At 43.2% G+C, this 22,776-nt stretch overlaps 3 protein-coding genes across 6 annotated transcripts in view; 2 read left to right on the top strand and 1 right to left on the bottom strand.

Moving 5' to 3' along the window:
• The first annotated feature begins 3,486 nt into the window (after nucleotides 1–3,486).
• On the top strand, nucleotides 3,487–8,200 carry LOC115180325 (inhibitor of nuclear factor kappa-B kinase-interacting protein). Of its 2 annotated transcripts, XM_029742333.1 has the most exons (4): nucleotides 3,487–4,094; nucleotides 4,271–4,388; nucleotides 6,477–6,698; nucleotides 7,073–8,200. In XM_029742333.1, the coding sequence occupies exons 1-4, from the start codon at nucleotides 3,874–3,876 to the stop codon at nucleotides 7,691–7,693; spliced, it is 1,182 nt and encodes a 393-aa protein (XP_029598193.1). In that variant the 5' UTR covers nucleotides 3,487–3,873; the 3' UTR covers nucleotides 7,694–8,200. The 2 variants fall into 2 exon arrangements, with proteins under 2 accessions (XP_029598193.1, XP_029598195.1); XM_029742335.1 differs by lacking the exons at nucleotides 6,477–6,698; nucleotides 7,073–8,200 and adding an exon at nucleotides 4,797–6,263 and having other exon boundaries at nucleotides 3,495–4,094.
• A 6,100-nt stretch (nucleotides 8,201–14,300) lies between these two features.
• LOC115180396 (cytoskeleton-associated protein 4) lies at nucleotides 14,301–18,004 on the bottom strand. The gene is made up of 2 exons (XM_029742453.1): nucleotides 17,528–18,004; nucleotides 14,301–15,809 (listed from the first exon to the last, which is right to left on the bottom strand). The coding sequence occupies exons 1-2, from the start codon at nucleotides 17,828–17,830 to the stop codon at nucleotides 14,571–14,573; spliced, it is 1,542 nt and encodes a 513-aa protein (XP_029598313.1). The 5' UTR covers nucleotides 17,831–18,004; the 3' UTR covers nucleotides 14,301–14,570.
• Nucleotides 18,005–19,917: 1,913 nt separating this feature from the next.
• Nucleotides 19,918–22,776, top strand: part of LOC115180395 (UHRF1-binding protein 1-like) — a 45,675-nt gene continuing 42,816 nt past the window's right edge. Inside the window, exon 1 of one of the 3 annotated variants that reach the window (XM_029742450.1) lies at nucleotides 19,918–20,605. In XM_029742450.1, the coding sequence (XP_029598310.1) occupies nucleotides 20,562–20,605 (44 nt within the window). In that variant the 5' untranslated portion in view covers nucleotides 19,918–20,561. The remainder of the gene's footprint in view (nucleotides 20,606–22,776) is intronic. The other 2 variants (XM_029742451.1, XM_029742452.1) reach the window with 2 other exon arrangements.

The raw sequence follows: 22,776 nt of genomic DNA, 5'->3' as shown, positions 1-22,776 counted from the left end.
AGGGAGCCCCCCCCCCCCCCACCCCAAAAAATATAGAGTTTAGTAACTCGGTCGGGTCTCAGCTTATTGTTATGAGTTTGAATAGTAGAATACACAAGGTGCAATTTCAAAATGCGGTAGTGCATCATCAGTTTTGTCAGTCACTGTGTCTGGATTTACACAGGCAACCCAATTCTGATCTTTTTTTTACACTACTTCAGCTGAAAAAGATCTGATGTGATTAGTCAAAAGACCAATTAGTGGGGGAAAAAATATCAGAATTGGGCTGCCTGCATAAACGCAGCCTGAGAGTCACTCAATGTCAGCAAAAAAAATTGGATTTCTAGGTAAGTTATTCTAGCCAGCTATCTAAATCTAATAACCTAATCATGGCCGAATTTCCAACCGAGCACACGGATCACGTGCTCAGGGGCCCTGACCATCAGGGTGCCCCCATTGATTTTGTTGGTCACTCTTACCAGATGTCGTATGAGCATGGCATAAGTCATGGCAAAATGTTTAGAATTTCAGGAAATTAGCTTTAAAACGGCAACATTTTCTCTCCATCCCATAGCAAAATTTGTAAAATTGCATGAAATTAGCTTTAAAAATGCAAATAGTTCTCTCCGTCCTATTGGAAAATGTGTAGAATTGCAGTAAAATAATCTTTAAAACTGCAACGTTTTCTGAAAATGATGACTAGAATGTTAAAAAGGCCATACAATTACAAAAAAAGATTATTGGTCAATATTGAGCCAGCTCCAAACAGCTCTTCTTTCAACATGATTGTGTTAAATAGACATGGGAGGGGACGTCAGACTGGTCTCTGCCTGGGGCCTCCAAATCATTAAGAACGCCCCTGCATGGCCCTTAACTATGTGTAAAATTCCCACATTACCTTGCATAAGGGTAGACTATGCCATTGTTGCACCATTCAGGATTATTGTAAGGAAAATATAGAAACGCTATTGATAATCAAATCTTGATATTGGGCACTTTAAAACTACAGTGCCTTCAGAAAGTATTTGCACCCCTTGACTTTTTCCACATTTGGAAAAATTGATTTACTTGGCAACGATCTAAACAAAATAATCTGTACTGTAAAAGTGCAAGAAAAAATCCAACATTTGTAAAAAGTTGTATTTTTTTTTACCTTTAGTTAACTTGGCAAGTTAGTGAAGAACAAATTCTTATTTACAATGATGGCCTACTCTGGCCAAACCCAGGCAACTGTGCACCACCCTATGGGACTCCCAATCACAGCCGGATGTGATCCAGCCTGGATTTGAACCAGGGACTGTAGTGGCGCCTCTTGCATTGAGAGTCAATACATGTTAGAATCACCTTTAGCAGCAATAACAGCTGTGAGTCTTTCTGGGTACGTCTCTAAGAGCTTTCCACACCTAGATCTTGTGCAACATTTGCCCATTATTCTTTTCAAAATTCTTCAAGCTCTGTCAAATTGGTTGTTGATCATTGCTAGGCAACCATTTGTAGGTATTGCCATAGATTTTCAAGTAGATTTAAGTCACAACTGTAACTTGGCCACTCAGGAACATTCACTGTCTTCTTGGTAAGCATCTCATCTCCCAGTGTCTGGTGGAAAGCTGACAACCAGGTTTTGCTCTAGGATGTTTCCTGTGCTTAGCTCCATTCCGTTTATTTTTTATCCCCAAAAGCTCAGCAGTCCTTAACGATTACAAGCATAACCATAACATGATGCAGCCACCACTATGCTTGACAGAGTGGTACTCAGGAATGTGTTGTATTGGATTTGCCCCAAACATAACACTTTGTATTCAGGACTAAAAGCTACTTTGCCACATTTTTAGCAGTATTACTTCAGTACTTTTGTTGCAAACAGGATGCATGTTTTGGAATATTTTTATTCTGTACAGGCTTCCTTTTCACTATGTCAATTAGGTTAGTATTGTGGAATAACTACAATGTTGTTGATCCATCCTCAGTTTTCTCCTATCACAGCCATTAATCTCTGTAACTGTTTTAAAGTCACCATTGGCCTAATGGTGAAATCACTTAGCAGTTTCCTTCCTCTCCGTCAACTGAGTTAGGAAGGACGCCTGGATCTTTGTAGTGACAGGGTGTATTGATACACCATCCAAAGTGTAATTAATAACTTCACCATGCTCAAAGGGATATTCAATGTCTGCTTTTTAAAAATGTTTACCCATCCACCAATGGGTGCCCTTCTTTGCGAGGCATTGGAAAACATCCCTGGTCTTTGGTTGAATCTGTGCTCGACTGAGGGACCTTACAGATAACTGTATGTGTGGGGTACAGAGATGAGGTAGTCATTAAAAAATCATATTAAACACTATTATTGCACAAAGAGGGAGTCACTGCAACTTATTTTGTGACTTGTTAAGCAAATGTTTACTCTGCCAAAACAAAGGCTTTGAATACTTATTGACTCGACTATTCAGCGTTTCATTTTTTATTAATTTTAAACATTTCGAAAAACATAATTCAACTTTGACATGATGGGGTATTGTGTGTAGGCCAGTGACAAAAATATTAGTTTAATCAATTTTAAATTCAGGCTGTAACACAACAAAATGTGGAAAAAGTCAAGGGGTGTGAATACTTTCTGAAGACACTGTATGTAAATTGGTGAAATGTAATTTGCTCAATGCCAAATTAACTAAATGTTAGGCTACCTCCCGTTTTGTGTGTATTTTTTGCAGTGATGTAAAGTACTTAAGTAAAAATATTTTCAAGTACTACTTAAGTCGTTTTTTTGAATATCTGTACTTTACTATTTAAATTTCTGACAACTTTTACTTCACTACATTCCTAAAGAAAACGGTGTACTTTTAACTCCCTACATTTTCCCTGACACCCAAAAGTGCTCGTTACATTTTCAATGCTTAGCAGCACAGGAAAAGGGTCCAATTCACATACTTATCAAGAGAACATCCCTGGTCATCCCTATTGCCTCTGATCTGACGGACTCACTAAACACAAATGCTTTATTTTTAAATGATGTCTGAGTGTTGGAGTGTGCCCCTGGCTATCCATAAATAAATAAAAACCAGAGAATTGTGCCGTCTGGTTGGCTTGAGATAAGGAATAAGAAATTATTCATACTTTTACTTTTAACATATTTTAGCAATTACATTTACTTTTAATACTTACGTATATTTAAAACCAAATACCTTTAGACTTTTACTCAAGTAGTATTTTAATGGGTGACTTTCACTTTTACTTGTCATTTTCTATTAAGGTATCTTTACTTTTACTCAAGTATGAAAATTTAGTACTTTTTCCACCACAGATTTTTTTTCTCCTTTGCATGAGTGAAGTGCGCTCATAACTGTGTTCTACTCTATTTGAGATTTTTCTGTGTCATCCTCATTTATTCTTATTAATACTAATTAGCCTTTACAACCTTGAAATACCGCACCGTTTTTCATGTTTCCTCAAACGGTCTATTGGGGAACGTTGAAATCAGAGGGCCTCGGCCTACTCGTCATATAACGGGCGGCACGTTGTCATGTTTTCAGGCGTCAGCCGTCTACGTGGCTGGCTGACGCATTTTGTTCTTTTCCCCAAATTCCAAGGAGCGTTCAAGTGGTCTATTCATTTACGGGAACTGTAGACTTGTTTCTATGCATTGGCAAGTATAATTACTTTTATTTAAGGTGTATTTGATTATCTGAAATACCTAAATATTCTAAATTATATTCACATTTGAACTAATGCATTTAACTTGAATTTGGATGGAGTTTCTTGCGCTAGTCTGCTGCGAAACTTCTAGAGCTGTGGGCCATTGTCGCTTGCAGTCGCAGCCGCTACTTTGAATCAATTCCTTTTCAAGTAGGCCTAGTAGGCAAGAGGAAACTGCAAGCCGAAACGTTGTTGCAGGCTACAAAAATGCCAAGCAATGAAGTAAAGCAAAGGAAGAAGACCGCGGCTCAGAAACAAAATGACGAGCCGGTTGAAACGTCAAAGTACACTTCCGAAGATGAAGCAAAAAAAGCAAAAGCTACCGAAGGAAATAGCTTGCCTGAACGTAAAAGCACCTCGCCGTCCTCCCTGGATGTGAAAACGATAACTTGTCTACTGTCACTGATAGTTTGCATAGTGCTTACATGGTAAGTAAAAGTAAGCCTATTCATTTGCAAAGGGCATAAGACAAATATTTACTTATAAAGGCCCGTGTGCTTATGGATAATTCCTATTTACTTTCATCTCGGCCAAACAATAGGAAATTAATAATTTTATGTTTGAGTTGGCCTATTCATGACGTTATTTCCCCCATACATTACAGGGTGGTATTACAGCAGAATGCAAGATTCTTCGACGTGGAAGAAAAGTACAAACTACTGTCTGGGAAGACTGCAAGTCTCCTTGAAATGGAGGAGGAAGTCATCAAAGTGTCCAAGAAGGTATGTTTTGTTTCTATTGGAACTGTCTATCCATCTCTCTCCCGTGAAGAACAAGACACAAAAACATTATGCAGAGACGTTATGTGTGTTTATGTTATTGTGTGTATTGGTACTGTCATTGTCTTGCTTGTCACATAATGTAGGCCCCTCCCCCTTATTATTTAGCCCCTGCAGACATGTCTGCATTATTCATGTACTTTATTGCTGCAGTTATTCTTGCATCTTGGATTGTATAGCCTATCCAGTGGAATGGAATTCTGTGATCAAATCACATTGTCTTCCTTAGAATTGCTATACGCATCTTTTGACTGAATGTGCGCATGTAATTGCATGGATTTGTACTGAGAATACTGAGGATCCCAGAGCCCTCCCAGAAACAGCCCTCCCTGTTTTGTGTTGCGGCTGCAGCTCGCCGCCTCCGAGGACGACCTGCAGGGGGCTCTCTCCACCTTCTCCCTGGCGACGCGCCTCGAACGTGACCTCTCCTCGCTCCATGCCGTCGTCATGGCGATGCAGGACGACGAGAACTCCGCCTCTCGCGATCTCCAGACAGTCAACGCCCGCTTCCTGAACGTGACTGAGACGTGGCAGACGGGCCTGGCCTCGGTGACCTCCGACCTGGCCTCTCTGAAGACGGAGTCACGTGAGGCGCACACCGGCGCCACGGACCGGGTGAACAAGGCCGAGCAGAGGGCCCGGGCGCTGGACGAGAGGCTGGAGGAGCTGGAGGACAGCACCCGGCGGAACACACGCGCCCTGGGCCGCACCGAGGACGAGGATGCCAAGCGGGCCCAGGACCAGCTGGACTGGAACACCAAGCAGCTCCACAAACTGGAGGACCAAGTCCGGAGCTTGCTCCGAGTAGATACCGAGTTAGTCGCCCAGCTAGAGGAGCACATCCCCCGGGCCCAGCAGTGCGAGGCTCACCTCCCGGCTGTGGAGGAGGCAGTGCGATCCATTCTGAGGCTGGGGGGGGACCTGGGGACGGCGGAGCGAAGGCTGGAGGAGCTCACCCTGCAGGTGTTTGGGACGGAGGACAGCATGCTTAAAGCCCTGACGGAGATCCTGGACATCAAGCAGGCTCTGGACGCCCTCCAGGCCCACAACAGCATCCTCAAGATGAGGAATGAGTTGGCCGTTGTCAAGGAGACGCTGGGACAGCTCAATAGGGGGGAGGAGCAACAGGACAACCAGGATAATTCTGGGACGCCGGATAGGGAAGGGGAGAGGGAGGGGTGAAAGGTCAAGGACCCAGAGCAGGATGAGCCACCCCAGCCGGTGCATAATGATGACCTTAGTGTGTGATGTCAATTTTAAACCATGGGAAGGAGTGGTCCTGTCATTCCATTTGTTTTAAAACTGCTGTTAAATCCTCACATAGTTAATCCATTGCTACGTTCTGTGATTTGTGCATTTTATCTTGCTATTACTAAAGTTTAGCGATACGTTTCATCAATAGGTTTTAAGTTCTTGTCTCACAAACATACTACTATCTCATATCGGCACCAATCAATGTTGTCTGCACTGGCTGCTGAAAGTCAGCAACTGAATGTAGCGTCTGCACCCAAACACTGCTCCTGTAATCTGTAAAGGATATTATTGTTGCCTTGTCAGTGTCGGAAAGGAGAACAATTATGACCAGTACTCCAATATCATCAGGTACTCAAATGTTGAGTTTGTATACATTTTTTTTTATACACATTTTATATTTGAACAGTTTGACAGTTATGGCAGTATTGCATTTCAAATAAATGTGCCTTATTATCAGTGTTTATCTGAATCTTTTAAATGTTCAAATTTGGTTAAATCTATTGTAAAAAAATGTCTTCTCTCTCCTATCTTGCATCTCTAGTAAATTAAAAGCAGTCTCAAATATCTTAGTGTTGTTACCCATTTATGTGCTCTATTTATTTGCACCAAACATCAGCTTTCTGTGTAACTTACAGACAGTCTCCCTGCATGTTGTTCAATGCATCCTATCTACCAGTCTATGACTGCATGATCTAGCTGGTCACAGTCTTTTCCTATGTAAAGCTCCTTTCTAAAATGGCCGCCCTGCTCTGTCTTTCCACCTGTTTCCTGGCGCAGTGTGAGGGTGTCCAGAGCCTGTTGGAGCATATAGAGAGGCAGCCTGGTGGTCTCCTGCCCCACTTGGAGGCCCTGGAGCGGGATGTAAGCCAGCTGAAGGACTGGGCGTCCGGCCTAACGGAGAAACGCGGCCTGCACCAGGACAGAGTGGCAGCACTGACCGAGGCTGTGGGACAAATCGAGGGACGCACCTCTGCCATCACTAAGGATGTCAACACTAAGGTTTGGCAGCGGCCTCTGCTTTACTGTGCTTTCTTATTTTTTAAAGATGATTTAAGCCATCTAGATGCTCTAACTACTTTGGTAACCAAGATGTAATAACTCAGGCAATTACACAGGAACTGCAGATAAGATTCCTGAAACAATTACTGTATTGTAATAAACTGTAACTACTTTTATGTTTTAAAGTAGTTACGTAGTACAGTACTATGTAGTTACATGTAATAAGACCAAGAAATGTATATTCCAAGTACGTAAAGGTTGAAGTCTCTCAAAACCAGAGGCAACTTGTTGAACAGAACCGTGGCATTAGAATAGAAAGGCAGTACATGTAAAGATTTGCCCATGAATCATCATCCTCTTCCTCCATCTCCTAGGTGGCGTCGGTGCGGACAGACGTGCGTCGGATGGATGGGCTCCAGTCGGAGGTGGAGTCTCTCCTGGAGAAGGTAACGGAGCTGGAGGAGAGGGCTGCCCAGGCCGAACGCAGCATGGTCAAACGTATCGGCGACCTGCTGGCCGGCAGCATCGACCGCATCCAGGGCCTCAAGGGCGCCACGGAGCGCAACGCCCAAGCCCTGGAGCAGCTCAAACGCCGCCTACCTGAGCTGTTCGCCAACGACCAGCAGATCTCGGAGCGCCTGAGGGAGCTGGAAAGCGGCCGTGCCCGATTGGTCCGCACGGTGACCTTTGCCGGCGACCTCAAGCCCAAGGTGGCGGCCATCAAGCGGGACTTCGGGGCGCTGGCTCCGCAGGTGGATGAGCTGACCCTGAGGATCGGCCGTCTGGCTGAGGATCTGACCAGGAGGGAGGAGGACATCGCAGAGCTACGGCAGACCTTCGCTAACCTCAGCGCTGTGGAGGAGGACCTAGGAGTTGTGACACAGCAGTTGAGTCAAATAGTTGAGCCTGAGATGCAGGTAGTGGGAGGAGAGATGCTTCTGCAGAAAGTCAACGTGAGTCAAGCCCTCCCTCAGACACTGGAAGGAGAGCTGTGAAGGAGTGCTTTTCTATAAGCTATAGATCTACAGAGTAAATGGCAAACTTTCGGCTTGTCACCAATCCTTCCCTTACAATAACTTGCACATTTTTGTAAATCTCAAACAGAGTTTGCTGATCTCTCTACACCCATGGTTGACCCCACCTAGCTCTTACAACAGGTACTTCTGGATTCCCCCAGAGATCTTGATTAATGTAAGCAATATAATGGAAACCACAGAAGAACAGGTTACTCCCCCTATAATGTACATTCCAGTATAATTTCCATTGACTGTATACCTATACATACCTTTAGGGGGTTGAGAGGTAAGTCCTAGGGGTTAGGTTGAGACTAACTGGGCCTTTTGTCTAGAATACTGACTAACGTATGTTGCTCCACAAATTGTATCCTTGAATGAACCTGTCATATGTGTAGGTTGGCATTTATTGCGATGAATCTTGTCCTGGAGGCAGAGCTGAGCAATTTCCACTAGAAGGGCCAGTGGCAAAGTCAAAATTTATGAAAACAAAAATGTGCTTGTTGGTCTTAATTTAAGGTTAGGGATAAGGTTAGCAGTGTGGTTTAGGTTAGGTTTAAAATCAGATGTTATGACTGCGCCAGCTAGTGACTACCCTGCAGAGCTGCCTCCAGTACATGAGTCATCCCAATAAATGCCAACCTACATCCTAGGAGGCTGGCATGTTATTTTTTGAGAAAAATTCCATCAATCATGGTGAATGAGAGGTCTTGCTGGTCCACAGTTTTGGAATGTGAGCAGTCTCTTGAACAGTTTCCCCTTAATCAGTTGTCAGTCTGGCCAGTGGTGGGGTTGTAACAACTAGAGGTCGACCGATTATGATTTTTTTCAGCGCCGATACCGATTATTGGCGGACCCCAAAAAAGGCTGATACCGATTACTCGGCCGATTCTTTTTATTTATTTGTAATAATGACAATTACAACAATACTGAATGAACACTTATTTTAACTTAATATAATACATCAATAAAATCTATTTAGCCTCAAATAAATAATGAAACATGTTCAATTTGGTTTAAATAATGCAAAAACAAAGTGTTGGAGAAGAAAGTAAAAGTGCAATATGTGCCATGTAAAAAAGCTAACATTTAAGTTCCTTGCTCAGAACATGAGAACATATGAATGCTGGTGGTTCCTTTTTAACATGAGTCTTCAATATTCCCAGGTAAGAAGTTTTAGGTTGTAGTTATTATAGGACTATTTCTCTCTATACGATTTGTATTTCATATACCTTTGACTATTGGATGTTCTTATAGGCACTTCAGTAGTGCAAGTGTAACAGTATAGCTTCCGTCCCTCTCCTCGCTCATACCTGGGCTCGAACCAGGAACACATCGACAACAGCCACCCTCGAAGCAGCGTTACCCATGCAGAGCAAGGGGGACAACTACTCCAAGTCTCAGAGCGAGTGATGTTTGAAACACTATTAGCGCGCACCCCGCTAACTAGCTAGCCATTTCACATCGGTTACACCAGCCTAATCTCGGGAGTTGATAGGCTTGAAGTCATAAACAGCACAATGCTTGAAGCATTGCGAAGAGCTGCTGGCAAACGCACGAAAGTGCTGTTTGAATGAATGCTTACGAGCCTGCTGGTGCCTACCATCGCTCAGTCAGATTGCTCTATCAAATCATAGACTTAATTATAACATAATAACACACAGAAATACGAGCCTTTGGTCATTAAAATGGAAACTATAATTTCAAAAACAAAACGTTTATTCTTTCAGTGAAATACGGAACCGTTCCGTATTTTATCTAACGGATGGCATCCCTAAGTCTAAATATTGCTGTTACATTGTTCAACCTTCAATGTTATGTCATAATTAATTACGGCCTTTGTTAGGAATAAATGGACTTCACACAGTTCGGAATGAGCCAGGCGGCCCAAACTGCTGCATATACTCTGACTGCTTGCACGGAACGTAAGAGAATTGACACAATTTTCCTAGTTATAAGAAATTCATGTTAGCAGGCAATATTAACTAAATATGCAGGTTTAAAAATGTATACAGTGAGGGGAAAAAAGTATTTGATCCCCTGCTGATTTTGTACGTTTGCCCACTGACAAAGAAATGATCAGTTTCTAATTTTAATGGTAGGTTTATTTGAACAGTGAGAGACAATAACAACAAAAAAATCCAGAAAACGCATGTCAAAAATTTTAGAAAATGATTTGCATTTTAATGAGGGAAATAAGTATTTGACCCCTCTGCAAAACATGACTTAGTACTTGGTGGCAAAACCCTTGTTGGCAATCACAGAGGTCAGACATTTCTTGTAGTTGGCCACCAGGTTTGCACACATCTCAGGAGGGATTTTGTCCCACTCCTCTTTGCAGATCTTCTCCAAGTCATTAAGGTTTCGAGGCTGACGTTTGGCAACTCGAACCTTCAGCTCCCTCCACAGATTTTCTATGGGATTAAGGTCTGGAGACTGGCTAGGCCACTTCAGGACCTTAATGTGCTTCTTCTTGAGCCACTCCTTTGTTGCCTTGGCCGTGTGTTTTGGGTCATTGTCATGCTGGAATACCCATCTACGACCCATTTTCAATGCCCTGGCTGAGGGAAGGAGGTTCTCACCCAAGATTTGACGTTACATGGCCCCGTCCATCGTCCCTTTGATGCGGTGAAGTTGTCCTGTCCCCTTAGCAGAAAAACACCCCCAAAGCATAATGTTTCCACCTCCATGTTTGACGGTGGGGATGGTGTTTTTGGGGTCATAGGCAGCATTCCTCCTCCTCCAAACACGGCGAGTTGAGTTGATGCCAAAGAGCTCCATTTTGGTCTCATCTGACCACAACACTTTCACCCAGTTGTCCTCTGAATCATTCAGATGTTCATTGGCAAACTTCAGACGGGCATGTATATGTACTTTCTTGAGCAGGGGGACCTTGTGGGCACTGCAGGATTTCAGTCCTTCACAGCGTAGTGTGTTACCAATTGTTTTCTTGGTGACTATGGTCCCAGCTGCCTTGAGATCATTGACAAGATCCTCCCGTGTAGTTCTGGGCTGATTCCTCACCGTTCTCATGATCACTGCAACTCCACGAGGTGAGATCTTGCATGGAGCCCCAGGCCGAGGGAGATTGACAGTTCTTTTGTGTTTCTTCCATTTGCGAATAATCGCACCAACTGTTGTCACCTTCTCACCAAGCTGCTTGGTGATGGTCTTGTAGCCCATTCCAGCCTTGTGTAGGTCTACAATCTTGTCCCTGACATCCTTGGAGCGCTCTTTGGTCTTGGCCATGGTGGAGAGTTGGAATCTGATTGATTGCTTCTGTGGACAGGTGTCTTTTATACAGGTAACAAACTGAGATTAGGAGCACTCCCTTTAAGAGTGTGCTCCTTATCTCAGATTGTTACCTGTATAAAAGACACCTGGGAGCCAGAAATCTTTCTGATTGAGAGGGGTCAAATACTTATTTCCCTCATTAAAATGCAAATCAATTTATAACATTTTTGACATGCGTTTTTCTGGATTTTTTTGTTATTCTGTCTCTCACTGTTCAAATAAATCTACCATTAAAATTATAGACTGATCATTTCTTTGTCAGTGGGCAAACGTACAAAATCAGCAGGGGATCAAATACTTGTTTCCCTCACTGTACTTGTGTATTGATTTTAAAGAAAGGCATTGATGTTTATGGTTAGGTATATTGGTGCCACGACAGTGCTTTTTTCGCATATGCGCTTGTAAAGTCATCACCCGTTTGTCGAAGTAGGCTGTGATTTAATGAGAAATTAACAGGCACCGCATCGATTATATGCAACACAGGGCACGCTAGATAAACTAGTAATATCATCAACCATGTGTAGTTAACTAGTGATTATGTTAAGATAAGTTTAATGCTAGCTAGCAACTTACCTTGGCTTCTTGCTGCCCTCGTGTAACAGGTAGTCAGCCTGCCACGCAGGCTCCTCGTGGAGTGCAATGTAAGGCAGGTGGTTAGAGCGTTGGACTAGTAACTGGAAGGTGGCAAAAACAAATCCCCGAGCTGACAAGGTAAAAATCTGTCGTTCTGCCCCTGAACAAGGCAGTTAACCCACCGTTCCTAGGCCGTCATTGAAAGTAAGAATGTTGTTCTTAACTGACTTGCCTAGATAAATAAAGGTGTATAAAATGTTTAAAAAAATAATACATCGGCAAATCGGTGTCCAAAAATACCGATGACCAATTATGAAAACTTGAAATCGGCCCTAATTAATCGGTCGACCTCTAGTAACAACACTGCTTGACCCAAGTGTGATATGCACACGGGTATGCTCAGGCTAAGGGGTCTGTTCAGGAGGAATGTTATGCTACAATATGATTCTGTACAATAGGGAATGATGATGTCAGTGCTATACATTCTACCTGCAATGTTCTCAATAGTTCACAGTGCTGAATACATGCCCTGGGGTTCCACATGGCTAGCTAGTCCTGCTAGTTTTTGCATCTCTCTGCCATCAATCAAATCGAAATGAGTCTGTGGTTTAAAGGAATAGGGACCTAAAATTGAATACTGAACGCTGCAGCCTGCAAGGCAATGGAGCTATGCCTGTGCACATGCTGGTGTAAACAATCTGTCACCAGGAGTTTATTCAATGTGGCTGACTGCAGAGCAATGCAGATAGAAATGTGTGGCATAGAGCTGTGATTCATGTCTGAGAGTTGTTTCTGTTCTGTGTTTAACATTTTTATCTGCAACATTGCTGACGTTGCACTCCTCTGATAAAAAACCCTTGGGCTTATTCAGTAGGTTACTGTATGTTCCGATAGAAATATGTTGTGTAGAACAGACATCACAATCATGTAGGATAGGGAAGCATGCTAATCTATTGATTTCTAGGGCTACTCCACTGAGTAAGCCTCCAGGTGTTTTACAGGAAATGTACGTCTGAAGGAGGAAGTATGTATCGGAGCTGAACAATAAGCTGACGACCTCACAGCCAATCACCAAAGGCCAATCTCCAACCCGAGAGCCAATCACAACTTGTTGAACATGCACATTGGCATGTCATCTCTAAAGATAAAGTTGAACCTACACATACCTGGAATTGCTCAATGACAAGCAGACAGTAGGACGCAGGTTGCTGCTGGTCTTTGGGTAAAGAGTGTGGACACCATACCACCGTTTTAACTAAAGCTAATTACATGTACAGATCACACCACATGTATTTACTGTAGCCCTTCCTTTAAACTGTCACAACCCCATTGTAGTGGAGTTGGGACACTGCAGAGATTGTGTTTTTTGTTTGTTTATAGCCTTGGATATATTGTTCTTCGTGTGAGGGATGTGCTTAATAAATTGTCAATTTGACGTTTGTGTGTACTCTGTATTCCCTATACATAATTATGCGTTTCCTTGTACATGTTGAGGCAATGGCACCTGTTGAATGGAAGGTTGTGTGTGTATGTGAGGACTCAAATCAGGTTATGAGTGGCCTATCAGGAAATGATTGGATTAGCCTCAAGCAATCTCCTTCCCTCTTCAGGTAAAGTAATTACTTTCAATAAATTCTCACTTGACTGTCCCAGCAGTGTTTCCTAAATAAATATTCCAATAAGCTTTTTATGAAGCATCACAGACTGTATTAAGTTCACTTATATACTCAGTCTGAAGCACCAGGTTATATGTCAAATGGCATCCCATTCCCTATATATGGTGAGCTCCATTCATATTGGGACAGTGGCGTTGTTGTTGTTTTGGCTCTGTACTCCTGCACTTTGGATTTGAAATGGTATAAAGTGCAGACTGTCAGCTTTAATTTGAGGATATTTTCATCCATATTGGGTGACCATTTAGAAATTACAGTACTTTTTGTTCATAGTCCCCCCATTTTATGGGACTAGATCAATTATGTGACAACAAATTTGTTGGATGCATTTGCTGTTTGATTTGTTTGTCAGATTATTTTGTGCCCAATAAAAATGAATGGATGCTATCATGATTATGGATAGTCCTGAATGAATCGTGAATAATGATGAGTGAGAAATTTAAAGCATAAATATCCTACTCCCCAAAAATTCCTACCTCTCACCATTACAATAACAGGGTACGATGTACAAACAGTGCTGTAATTTCCAAACTATTCACTCAATATGGATGAAAATAAAAAATGAAAGTTGACAGTCTGCACTTTAACCTCATAGGCATTATATCATTTAAAATCCAAAGTGCTGGAGTACAGAGCCAAAACAACAAAAAGTGTGTCACTGTCCCAAAACTTTTGGAGCTCACTGTAGTACACTACTTTTACTAGAGCCATATGGGCCCTGGTCAAAAGTAGTGCACTATATAGGGGATAGGGAGCCATTTGGAGCACATGCCTAGAGTGAGCCTTTAAATGAACTGGGAGTGCTTTAACCTTGTAGCCTGTATCCTATGAAGGATTTTCTATGATCTTTATCCAATGATCTTCTAGAAACAGGCCGACCCACTCTCACCTTTCACCTCAATACTCACCTCCAGTGAGATTGATGAAGTGTGGTGGTGTGCAAAATGGCTAGTTTGCATCTGTCACGGAGACGGTTGGAGTGAGTTAGTCCCATACAATGTACGATGAAGGTTTTATAATATACATGTAAATCAATTCAAAACCTTGTCTACACAGAAATGTGGTGGCCCAATTTAATTTTTGAAACAAAACACAATCAGTAAACCATAACACGCTCCTGAACAAGAGCTTATATTGCAAGTTGGGTTTGTGAAAGCACCCGTAACAGAATCTGACTAAATGAAAAACTCAAATGAGAAAAAATACAAATAAACAAACAAAAAACTACAGTGCATTGTTGTATTAAAATTCACAGCAGTCCACATTTCCCATTTCTCATTGACCCAACCCAGTCTACCCCCCTCTTCCTTCTCTTCTTCCTACGCTCCCCTTACACCTTCTTGCTCTTCGGCTGGGGCTTTGGCCAAGGCCTCCAATGAGCTAATGGTCTTCTGTAGTGACCCCTGTAGGGCTTCGATGGCCTTCTCATGGCTCTCCAGCTTGGCAGCTTTCCCCACCAGGCCATCCACGGTGCTCTTCAGCTTCTCCAGCTCTGGTGGGGGGTGGCTGGTTGACTTGGAGACTTCCCCCAGGGCTTCCAGCTTCTGCTCCAGCCCCTCTATCTGCTGCCCCAGGCTAGAGTCTCTGGAAGCCAGATTGGTCTGAGCGCCACTCAGTGAGACCACGTTGGACTGGAGCTCCCCTAGGCTGCCCTTCAGCTCCTCTAGCTCTCCCTGTAGAGTGGCCCGGGCCTTCTCGGCTGCCGTGCTCTGGGCGGCGAGTGTGCTCTCGTGGGAATTGTACTTGGCAAGAAGAGCCTCAACCTTGGAAGTCAGGTCTGTTAGCGACGCCGCCAGGGAGTCTCCGCCCTCCTCCGCCACTTTTAGTCTGACCTCCAGACCGTCGGACCTCTGCTCAGCCCTGGCCGATTCCCCCCGCAGTTCCTTCTCCAGACTGTGTAGAGCTTCGGTGGCCAGCTCCAGGCTGCTCTGCAGGCTCTGGTCCTGATCTGTCAATGCCTGGATGCCTGCCTCTGCCCCCGACACCTGCTGCCGCAGGCTCCCCGCCGTCTCCTGCACCAGCAACCTCACCGCCTCCACTTCCTGTGACATCGAGGCTATTTCCTGGTTACGGGTCTGGAGCTCCGCCCCCACTGCGGCAATCTGCTCCCTCAGCGAATAGGCAGACTCATTGGTGGCCTGCTTAGTGGCGCTGAGACCGGCGACAGTGTCGACAATGGCAGACAGTTCCTGCCTGATCAGCTCCGGGTCCTCCATGTCGTCCAGACGGGCTTTGAGGTCAGCCAACTGACTTTGAGTCTCACCCTGGGCCTCGGTGAACTCAGTCACGCTGGCCGCGATGGAGGCACTCAACTCAGCCAGGCGCTCCTCCACCGTCTTCTCCAGGGAAGAGAAGTCCCGCTCTCTGGCCTCCTTCACCTCCTTGATGCCTTCTGACAGGTCAACCAGCAGTTCGTTCTGGAGCCTCTGAAGAGCCTCCTCCACCCGCCGTGTCGCCGCCTCGCCCTTCCTCACCGCCCGGCTCCCCGCCTCCTGCTCTGCCCGCATGATGCCCAGTGCTGACTCCAACCCGTCTACAGCGCCCCTCACGTTGTCCACCTACACAACCACAGACAGGGAATCATACACAGTGTACAAAACATTAAGAACACCTGCTCTTTCCATGACATAGGGACTGACCAGGTGAATCCAGGTGAAAGCTATGATCCCTTGTTGATGACACTTGTTAAATCCACTTCAATCAGTGTAGATGAAGGGGAGGAGTCAGGTTAAAGAATGATTTTTAATCCTTGAGACATGGATTGTGATGTGTGTCATTCAGAGGGTGAATGGGTAAGAAAAAAGATTTAAGTGCCTTTGAACGGGGTACGGTAGTAGGTGCCAGGCGCACTGGCTTGTGTCCGGAACTGCAACGCTGCTGGGTTTTTCACACTCAATAGTTTCCTGTGTGTATCAAGAATGGTTCACCACCCAAAGGACATCCAGTCAACTTGACACAACTGTGGGAAGCATTGGAGTCAACATGGGCCAGCATCCCTGTGGAACACTTTCGAAACCTTGCAGAGCCCATGTCCAGGCAAATTTAGACTGTTCTGAGGGCAAAAAGGGGGTGCAACTCAATATTAGGAAGGTGTTCTTAATGTTTTGTACACTCAGTGTATGTCAATCTTTGGTCATCAATACAGATTAGGGCCTTAATGATTATTCGATTAGTCTTTAATGATTAATGTGTCAAATCCTTACAATCTGTCACATCCCTACTATAAATACTGTATGTATGCATAAATAATATAATAGCCACATTATCTAACACTATTACTACTATTAAATTGTATAACACAGGTTTCAAGCTGTACATCTGTATAGTCACACCTGTGTACTGGATGTACTGGAAACACAGGTACAATACATTCCAAGAAAGTTGGAAGAGGGTGGAAGAGCCTATCCCTGACCAGTCATATGCCTGACAAAATCGTTTTTTGGCTTGGTAGTTATTGAAATAGACTTTATAGCTTGCAGTGGAAGACACAGTTAATCACATACTGTAGCTTTAGACAACAATAGTTGACACAGCCTCACATTGGAAGTTTACATATAGGAGACTGCAATGCATGTTTCAGGATTTACTTGTTGAATGTGTGTTCTTAGCAAATGTTTTTCCCTGAGGGGTTTCTTTACCACATTTACCTAGTTACAGTAACTTATGAGTAGGTTACGTTGCTTTATTACATAACTCAGCTATTTCTCAGCCTGTGGATCTACATATGCCGCTTTAAAAAACAACTGTAAGCATCCAGTTCAAACTAGTTTAGTTCAAACTGGTCTGGCAGATCTCAATTTATGCATGACAAGTTGATTGAAGTTACATGAAGGCTTGAAAAGAAGTGAATGAATGAAGGAAGGAATAACTGATTGACCGAATTAATTAATGCAGGAACATAGCTAGCTGGATAAAAATGTAAGATCATTTATGGGATGCAATGTGCATACATTATATCAATGCATTCCTCAGTTCTATGGAAATATAGCTTCCCTTTTAATTATAAAGGATGTAGTATTTCCATTAACCTGGATGTGTTTTTGTTGCAATGTCAGTACTCTCTCTCTAGGAAAGAATAGCATAGATTGCATCTGTACTTTTCTTGTGCCAGCTCATCAAGCTTTAGGAGGAGGGGGAGGTGGCCCTCTTCTAGCCATTTCTTCTCTGTAGTCTATATGCTCATCCTATCTAGTTTTGGTGTGCGGTCTTCAACAGCCTGCCTTATCTCGTGACCTTGTCATTACATGGCTAGTCCTAAATCGATTGCATTGCTTACCTGTTGAAGAACATTCTCTACTTTGTGCGCAACCTCTGCATTTTTCCGCACTGTCTCTTCATTTCTGCTGCTGATTTGATGAACTTCTATCAACACTTGTTGTAGATAAATAGCAGCAAAGCCCGCAGCGGCTACTAATGCGATATAACATAAAGCAGCTATAACTTTGACCCAACTCCCCGACCCCTGGATTGAGGGGCTACCATTACTACTAGGTTTCGGACTTTTCTTCGCCACGTCATCTTGCGTGGGTGAAGCAGTCTTTTCGCTTAAATTGTTCTTGTTTCTGTGTCTCGCAGTCATGTCTGATGTGGCTTTCTACCAGGGGGTCCGAGGAAGTGTGAGGCTGGTCTCTACAGATGCTGTGTACTGTCTTCGCCGTACATTTAGCGTGTCAGTGAGCGCGATGTGGATTTTTGTAGAACTCTGTTCGCGTTGAGGTATGCGGAAAAGGGGCGTGTCTCTTGTTGTGGGACCTGACGTTCTGACTGCAAACTTGGTGGCTGTACTTGTCTTATGTCTCCAATGGCGATGGAATTATGGAATCAAGACTTCAGAAACACAGTAACTAGTTCTGATAAAGTTGAGGAAAAAACTAGGCCTATTTATTTGGAATAATAGAATTAGGCCCATTGATGTTTCATGTCTTTCAAACCCTGTTTATATAAGCCAAAATCCTGGTATAGGATAGCCTAAACATGTCTAGAAAAAGAATGATCTCAGAAATCAACTGATGTAATTTGTTTCAATACTGTACCAACAGTAAAGAGGTGGGGTTGTTGGATAGTTTTTTCCCTCTCATTTGCTCCTCCCTTCATACGTGGCAACTAGAGTAGAGTTATCGTGTATGCCTCGACATCCTTTCCTAGAGTTCTCTCAATCCAAGGCATGTTGCTATTCCAGACTAGATCAGGAAGTGTTTCGAACAACTATTCATGTGAAAAAAAAAAAAAAAAATGTTTTTAGCATTAACAATGCATGTTAACAAATAGGCCTATTTTCAATTTCTTCCATTGTGCCGAAGTCACTAGGCTATCGGCATACTATTACCTAATCAGCGTAACCTAATCACTAGCCTATGCTATATAGCTATGTGCCCTCCAAATCATGATGGGATTGCTGTCACCGATTGCAAACTGCAAACCTATAGAGTTGGACATTTGAATAGTTTCAATAACATTTAGCTAGCACCACAATGCAAATTAAAAAAACAAATGCATATTTTACACAAAATCGATAACAAAACACTCTGTTTTCTATTAATCTGCCACAAAATAATTGTTTTCACGTGTGTTTTTAAAGGTTTGATAAAAGTTGCAGGATGATTTAGTTATCTGATGTTTGTACGCTCCAAGCACTTTGGCCGTTGTCCAATAGAGTCTAACTGCAGACTCTCAGGACCCTCTGTATACTGCCACTTACTGGTGGGACATAATATCTCAGGCTCCCCTCCAACGCCAGGACACCTCAGTGAGTATGGTTACATGCACACAATAAAGCGACTATTGTGGCTAGTCATATTCATATAATAGTTCAATTAAAACGTTTACATGCTTTGCAAGAATAACAATTTCCCTAATAATCCTATGTATATGGACACATCTGAAATCAGGCTACCTGATGGAGCTCTGATACATGCAGAAAATCAGCAATCACAGAGACATGTTATTTAAAGCGTATTTGATTCTTAGTTCGGACATATAAAGTTTGTATGTGAAAAATACTTCTAAGACGCATACATTCAGTTGTTCCAAACTCACTTCATTCACGCCATAGAGAGAGCCTTGCACAGATCAAATACACTGCTGGAACGTCGATTAAGGTGTTTACATGTCCTAACAATTTGAAAGATTGCTCAGAAAACCGGGTGTTTTAATCGGTATATGTTATTTCCTATTTTGATCTTACGCTGATTAAGATACAGTAAACAGAGTAAGGTGTTTACATTACTATTTCATAATCTGCCTACTGCTATAATAAGTTTAATATATAATTATTGCCATGCATGTAAACGTACTCACTGATATTACTATACTGCCAAAATGGCTGAATGAATGTTAGCATATCATTACAGCTTGTACACTTTGTTGCAGGGATCTTAATGCTTCTGTTTAACTGATACTTTGATATTATGGATTTCCCCTGACAGTCTATGCAATAAAAATGTGGGTCAAAAGGGAAATAAAATTATCAGAGTTTTTTATTTAGGCTATGCCATCATTGTAGTATAATCATTGTGCAATGTTGTATCTTAAAATTGGTGTGTAATCTGTTGATGTGTTGGATAGCAGATGTACGTGGGGGCGAAGGACACTGCGTACCGTTCATTGTGTGTTAGTTTCGACCTAAAGTGAGTTGTCAGTCGTTTGGACGCTATCCTCTCTGTGGTAAACAGAAAAAAATATTCTGCTTAACGTGTCAGACCCGGAAGTGATGGTCCTGGCATTGGAGAGGGGCCTGAGAGGTGATGGGCCTGATAGATGACAGCTGCAGCTGGACTCCTCTCCCTGCCTTTGTCCACCAGAGGTCCCTGAATGACAGTCTTTCGAGAGGAGACTGGAACTGCACTCACAGGTAGATGGTACCCCCGTCGGCGAAAAAAATTGCAGCAGCCCCACCCCCCAAATATCTCCCGTGCGGATGTACTCAGCCACAGTAAAAACGGCCAATTACGGTTTCACACTTCTAAAATAAAACAATACATGGGACAATGCTGACGTAATGCCTGAGTCATCCATGCTCCGCCCGCAAGTCTTGTATCTTTGACTTTGGTCGGCGCAGGCCCATCAGACGTTGTGACAGCACAGGCCGTGTTTCCAGGTGCTGTTGCAGTGAAGATGGACTTTAAGCACTAGTTGTAATGGCTTATTTGCCTTCTGAAGCTAGCTGTGTCTCGGAGGTTTGTTTTTCCCTGTCAAATCTCCGTGGGAAGGGAACAAGAACTGGGCTAGCCTCACAAAGACCACAAAAAATGCACCCTGACTCAGAATTGAGAATTTGAACTGCATCGCTGGGATAAATCATTTATGCGGTCATGGCTGGGCTGATCAAGAAACAGATCCTCAAACACCTCTCCAGGTCAGTGTCAATCGATATGAACCAGGCGGAGAGACAAAATACAACTAACTCCCAAAGGGGTTTCATTTGGGAACCAAGCTAGCGCGTTAGCAGCGCTGTGCCATAGCGCGCGGGAGGCCACTAACTCACTATGCTTGCGCAGCTGAACTTGGTTAGCGTAGTTAGCTAGCTAGCCAGTTAGGAGCAAGTTTGCTTGTTGTTGGTTGCCAAAAACAGACCGGTGTCTGTCGTGTTTAGTTAGCTAGCTAACTGGTTTGTTTGCTTACTGGTTATGGCTAACCTTGCGTATTGTTGTTAACGCAACTAATCTTCCTAGCCTAGGCTCCACCAGTACGTTAACATTAGCTGGCTAGCTATGTCCCGGTAATCATTGTTTAGCCAGATATAGCAAGTTTTCTATTAGCTAGGTTACATCAGTCAATGATTGTCATTAGCCACCTAGTTAGCCAGGTAAACTACACTAGTTAGCTATCTAGCAGCATAAGCTTCTGGCATAGACAAACACGCCACGTACTGCACTGACAGCTAGTACTACATCCAACCAGGTCTCAGAACATTTCGTATTATTCTGTTCATTTAGTAACGTAATATGTTACGTTTCGTTTGGTATGTATTACTTTTTGGATGTCCATCACCCATTTCGTATGTTAAATTACAATTCGTATTATGTTACGTATTCCCAAAACACTATGTTACGAATTTGCAAAACGTATCATATTGTACACATTCTAGCTAGGTGGCTATCATTAGCTAGCTCGCTGACTTTAACTACGCTAGTGGTTAGTTAGGTGAAGGGTTAGCTAACACGCTAAGTAGTTGCAAGGTAGGTAAAACGTAGTAAGTAGTTGAAAAGTTGGTAAAATGCAAACGTTGTCCATGATGATATTCAAACTCACAACCTTTTGGGTTGCTAGACGTTCACGCTATACGCCCACCCGGACCAACCAACCACCCCACTTTTTAGTTTTTGCCTAACCATCTGTCTTACTTTATATTTGGTATGGTTACATATCATAATAAACTAATGTCTCGGGTTTCCGTGCAGAATAATACGAAATGCTCTGAGACCAGGTTGCCACATCGGGGAAAGTTGTCATTTTGGGCCATTTTAATTTAAATGTTTTTATTTAACCTTTATTTAACTAGACAAGTCAGTTAAGAACAAATTCTTATTTACAATGACAGCCTACACCAGCCAAACCTGGACGACGCTTGGCCAATTGTGCGCAGCCCTATGGGACTCCTAATCACCGCCGGTTGTGATACAGCCTGGATTTGAACCAGGGTGTCTAGTGACACCCCTTAGACCGTTGTGCCACTCGGGAGCCATTCTGAGTGGAACACACCAACTTTACTCTCTACTGCAGGGTTTCCCAAACTCGGTACTAATCAATGCTTGATGATGAGTTGATTATTTGAATCAACAGTGTAGTGCTAGGGCAAAAAACTAAGTGTGCACCCAGAGAGGCCCCGGGACCAAGATTGGGAAACTCTGCTCTATTGCACATTAGCCAAACTCATTCAACGGCGGGGTGAGTGTCTGCAGGTTTTTGCTCCTCCCTTGTACTTGATTGATTAATTAAGATCACTGATTAGTAAGGAACTCCCCACATCTGGTTGTCTAGGTCTTAATCAAAAATCAGCAGACACTCGGTCCTCCATGGAATGAGTTTGACACCCCTGCTCTACTGTATTTACTTGCACCGGGGCTGTATGTATGTCCGCTCTTGCTTGCATTAGCAGCTTGGGATAATTATGCACCTTCCACAGCATAGAGATGACTAAGCACCTGTACACATCATACACGCATGCCTTGTTTGTTTGCCAGTACCATGGACACTGAGCAGGGAAGATGGAGGCCTTGGCTGTTGTAGTCGGCAAAGTTTTGTGCCACCTTTTCCTCTCACAAGTATTTGATAAAGCGTTAATTGACACCATTTAATCAGCTAGGGAAGTGTAAAATATTTTTCACGGGTCATGGAGAGAAAAGACTACACCTGAGACTGAGTCTACACAATATAGTCCCTATGTTTGCAACACAGTCATCAGTTGTCCTACCCATTGTTATCGACAGCTTTCAGCTAGGCACATGCATTATTTATTGTTCCAGGTTGGTGCCCCGAGGGAAGTTAATCGAAATCCTTACCCGTTATTTTCAAAAGGGAGAACTT

The sequence above is a fragment of the Salmo trutta genome, chromosome 40 (genome assembly GCF_901001165.1).
Source record: "Salmo trutta chromosome 40, fSalTru1.1, whole genome shotgun sequence".
NCBI classification, from domain to species: domain Eukaryota; kingdom Metazoa; phylum Chordata; class Actinopteri; order Salmoniformes; family Salmonidae; genus Salmo; species Salmo trutta.
Note: the sequence above shows the minus strand (reverse complement) of the source record. Positions and strands in the feature narration are given on the sequence as shown.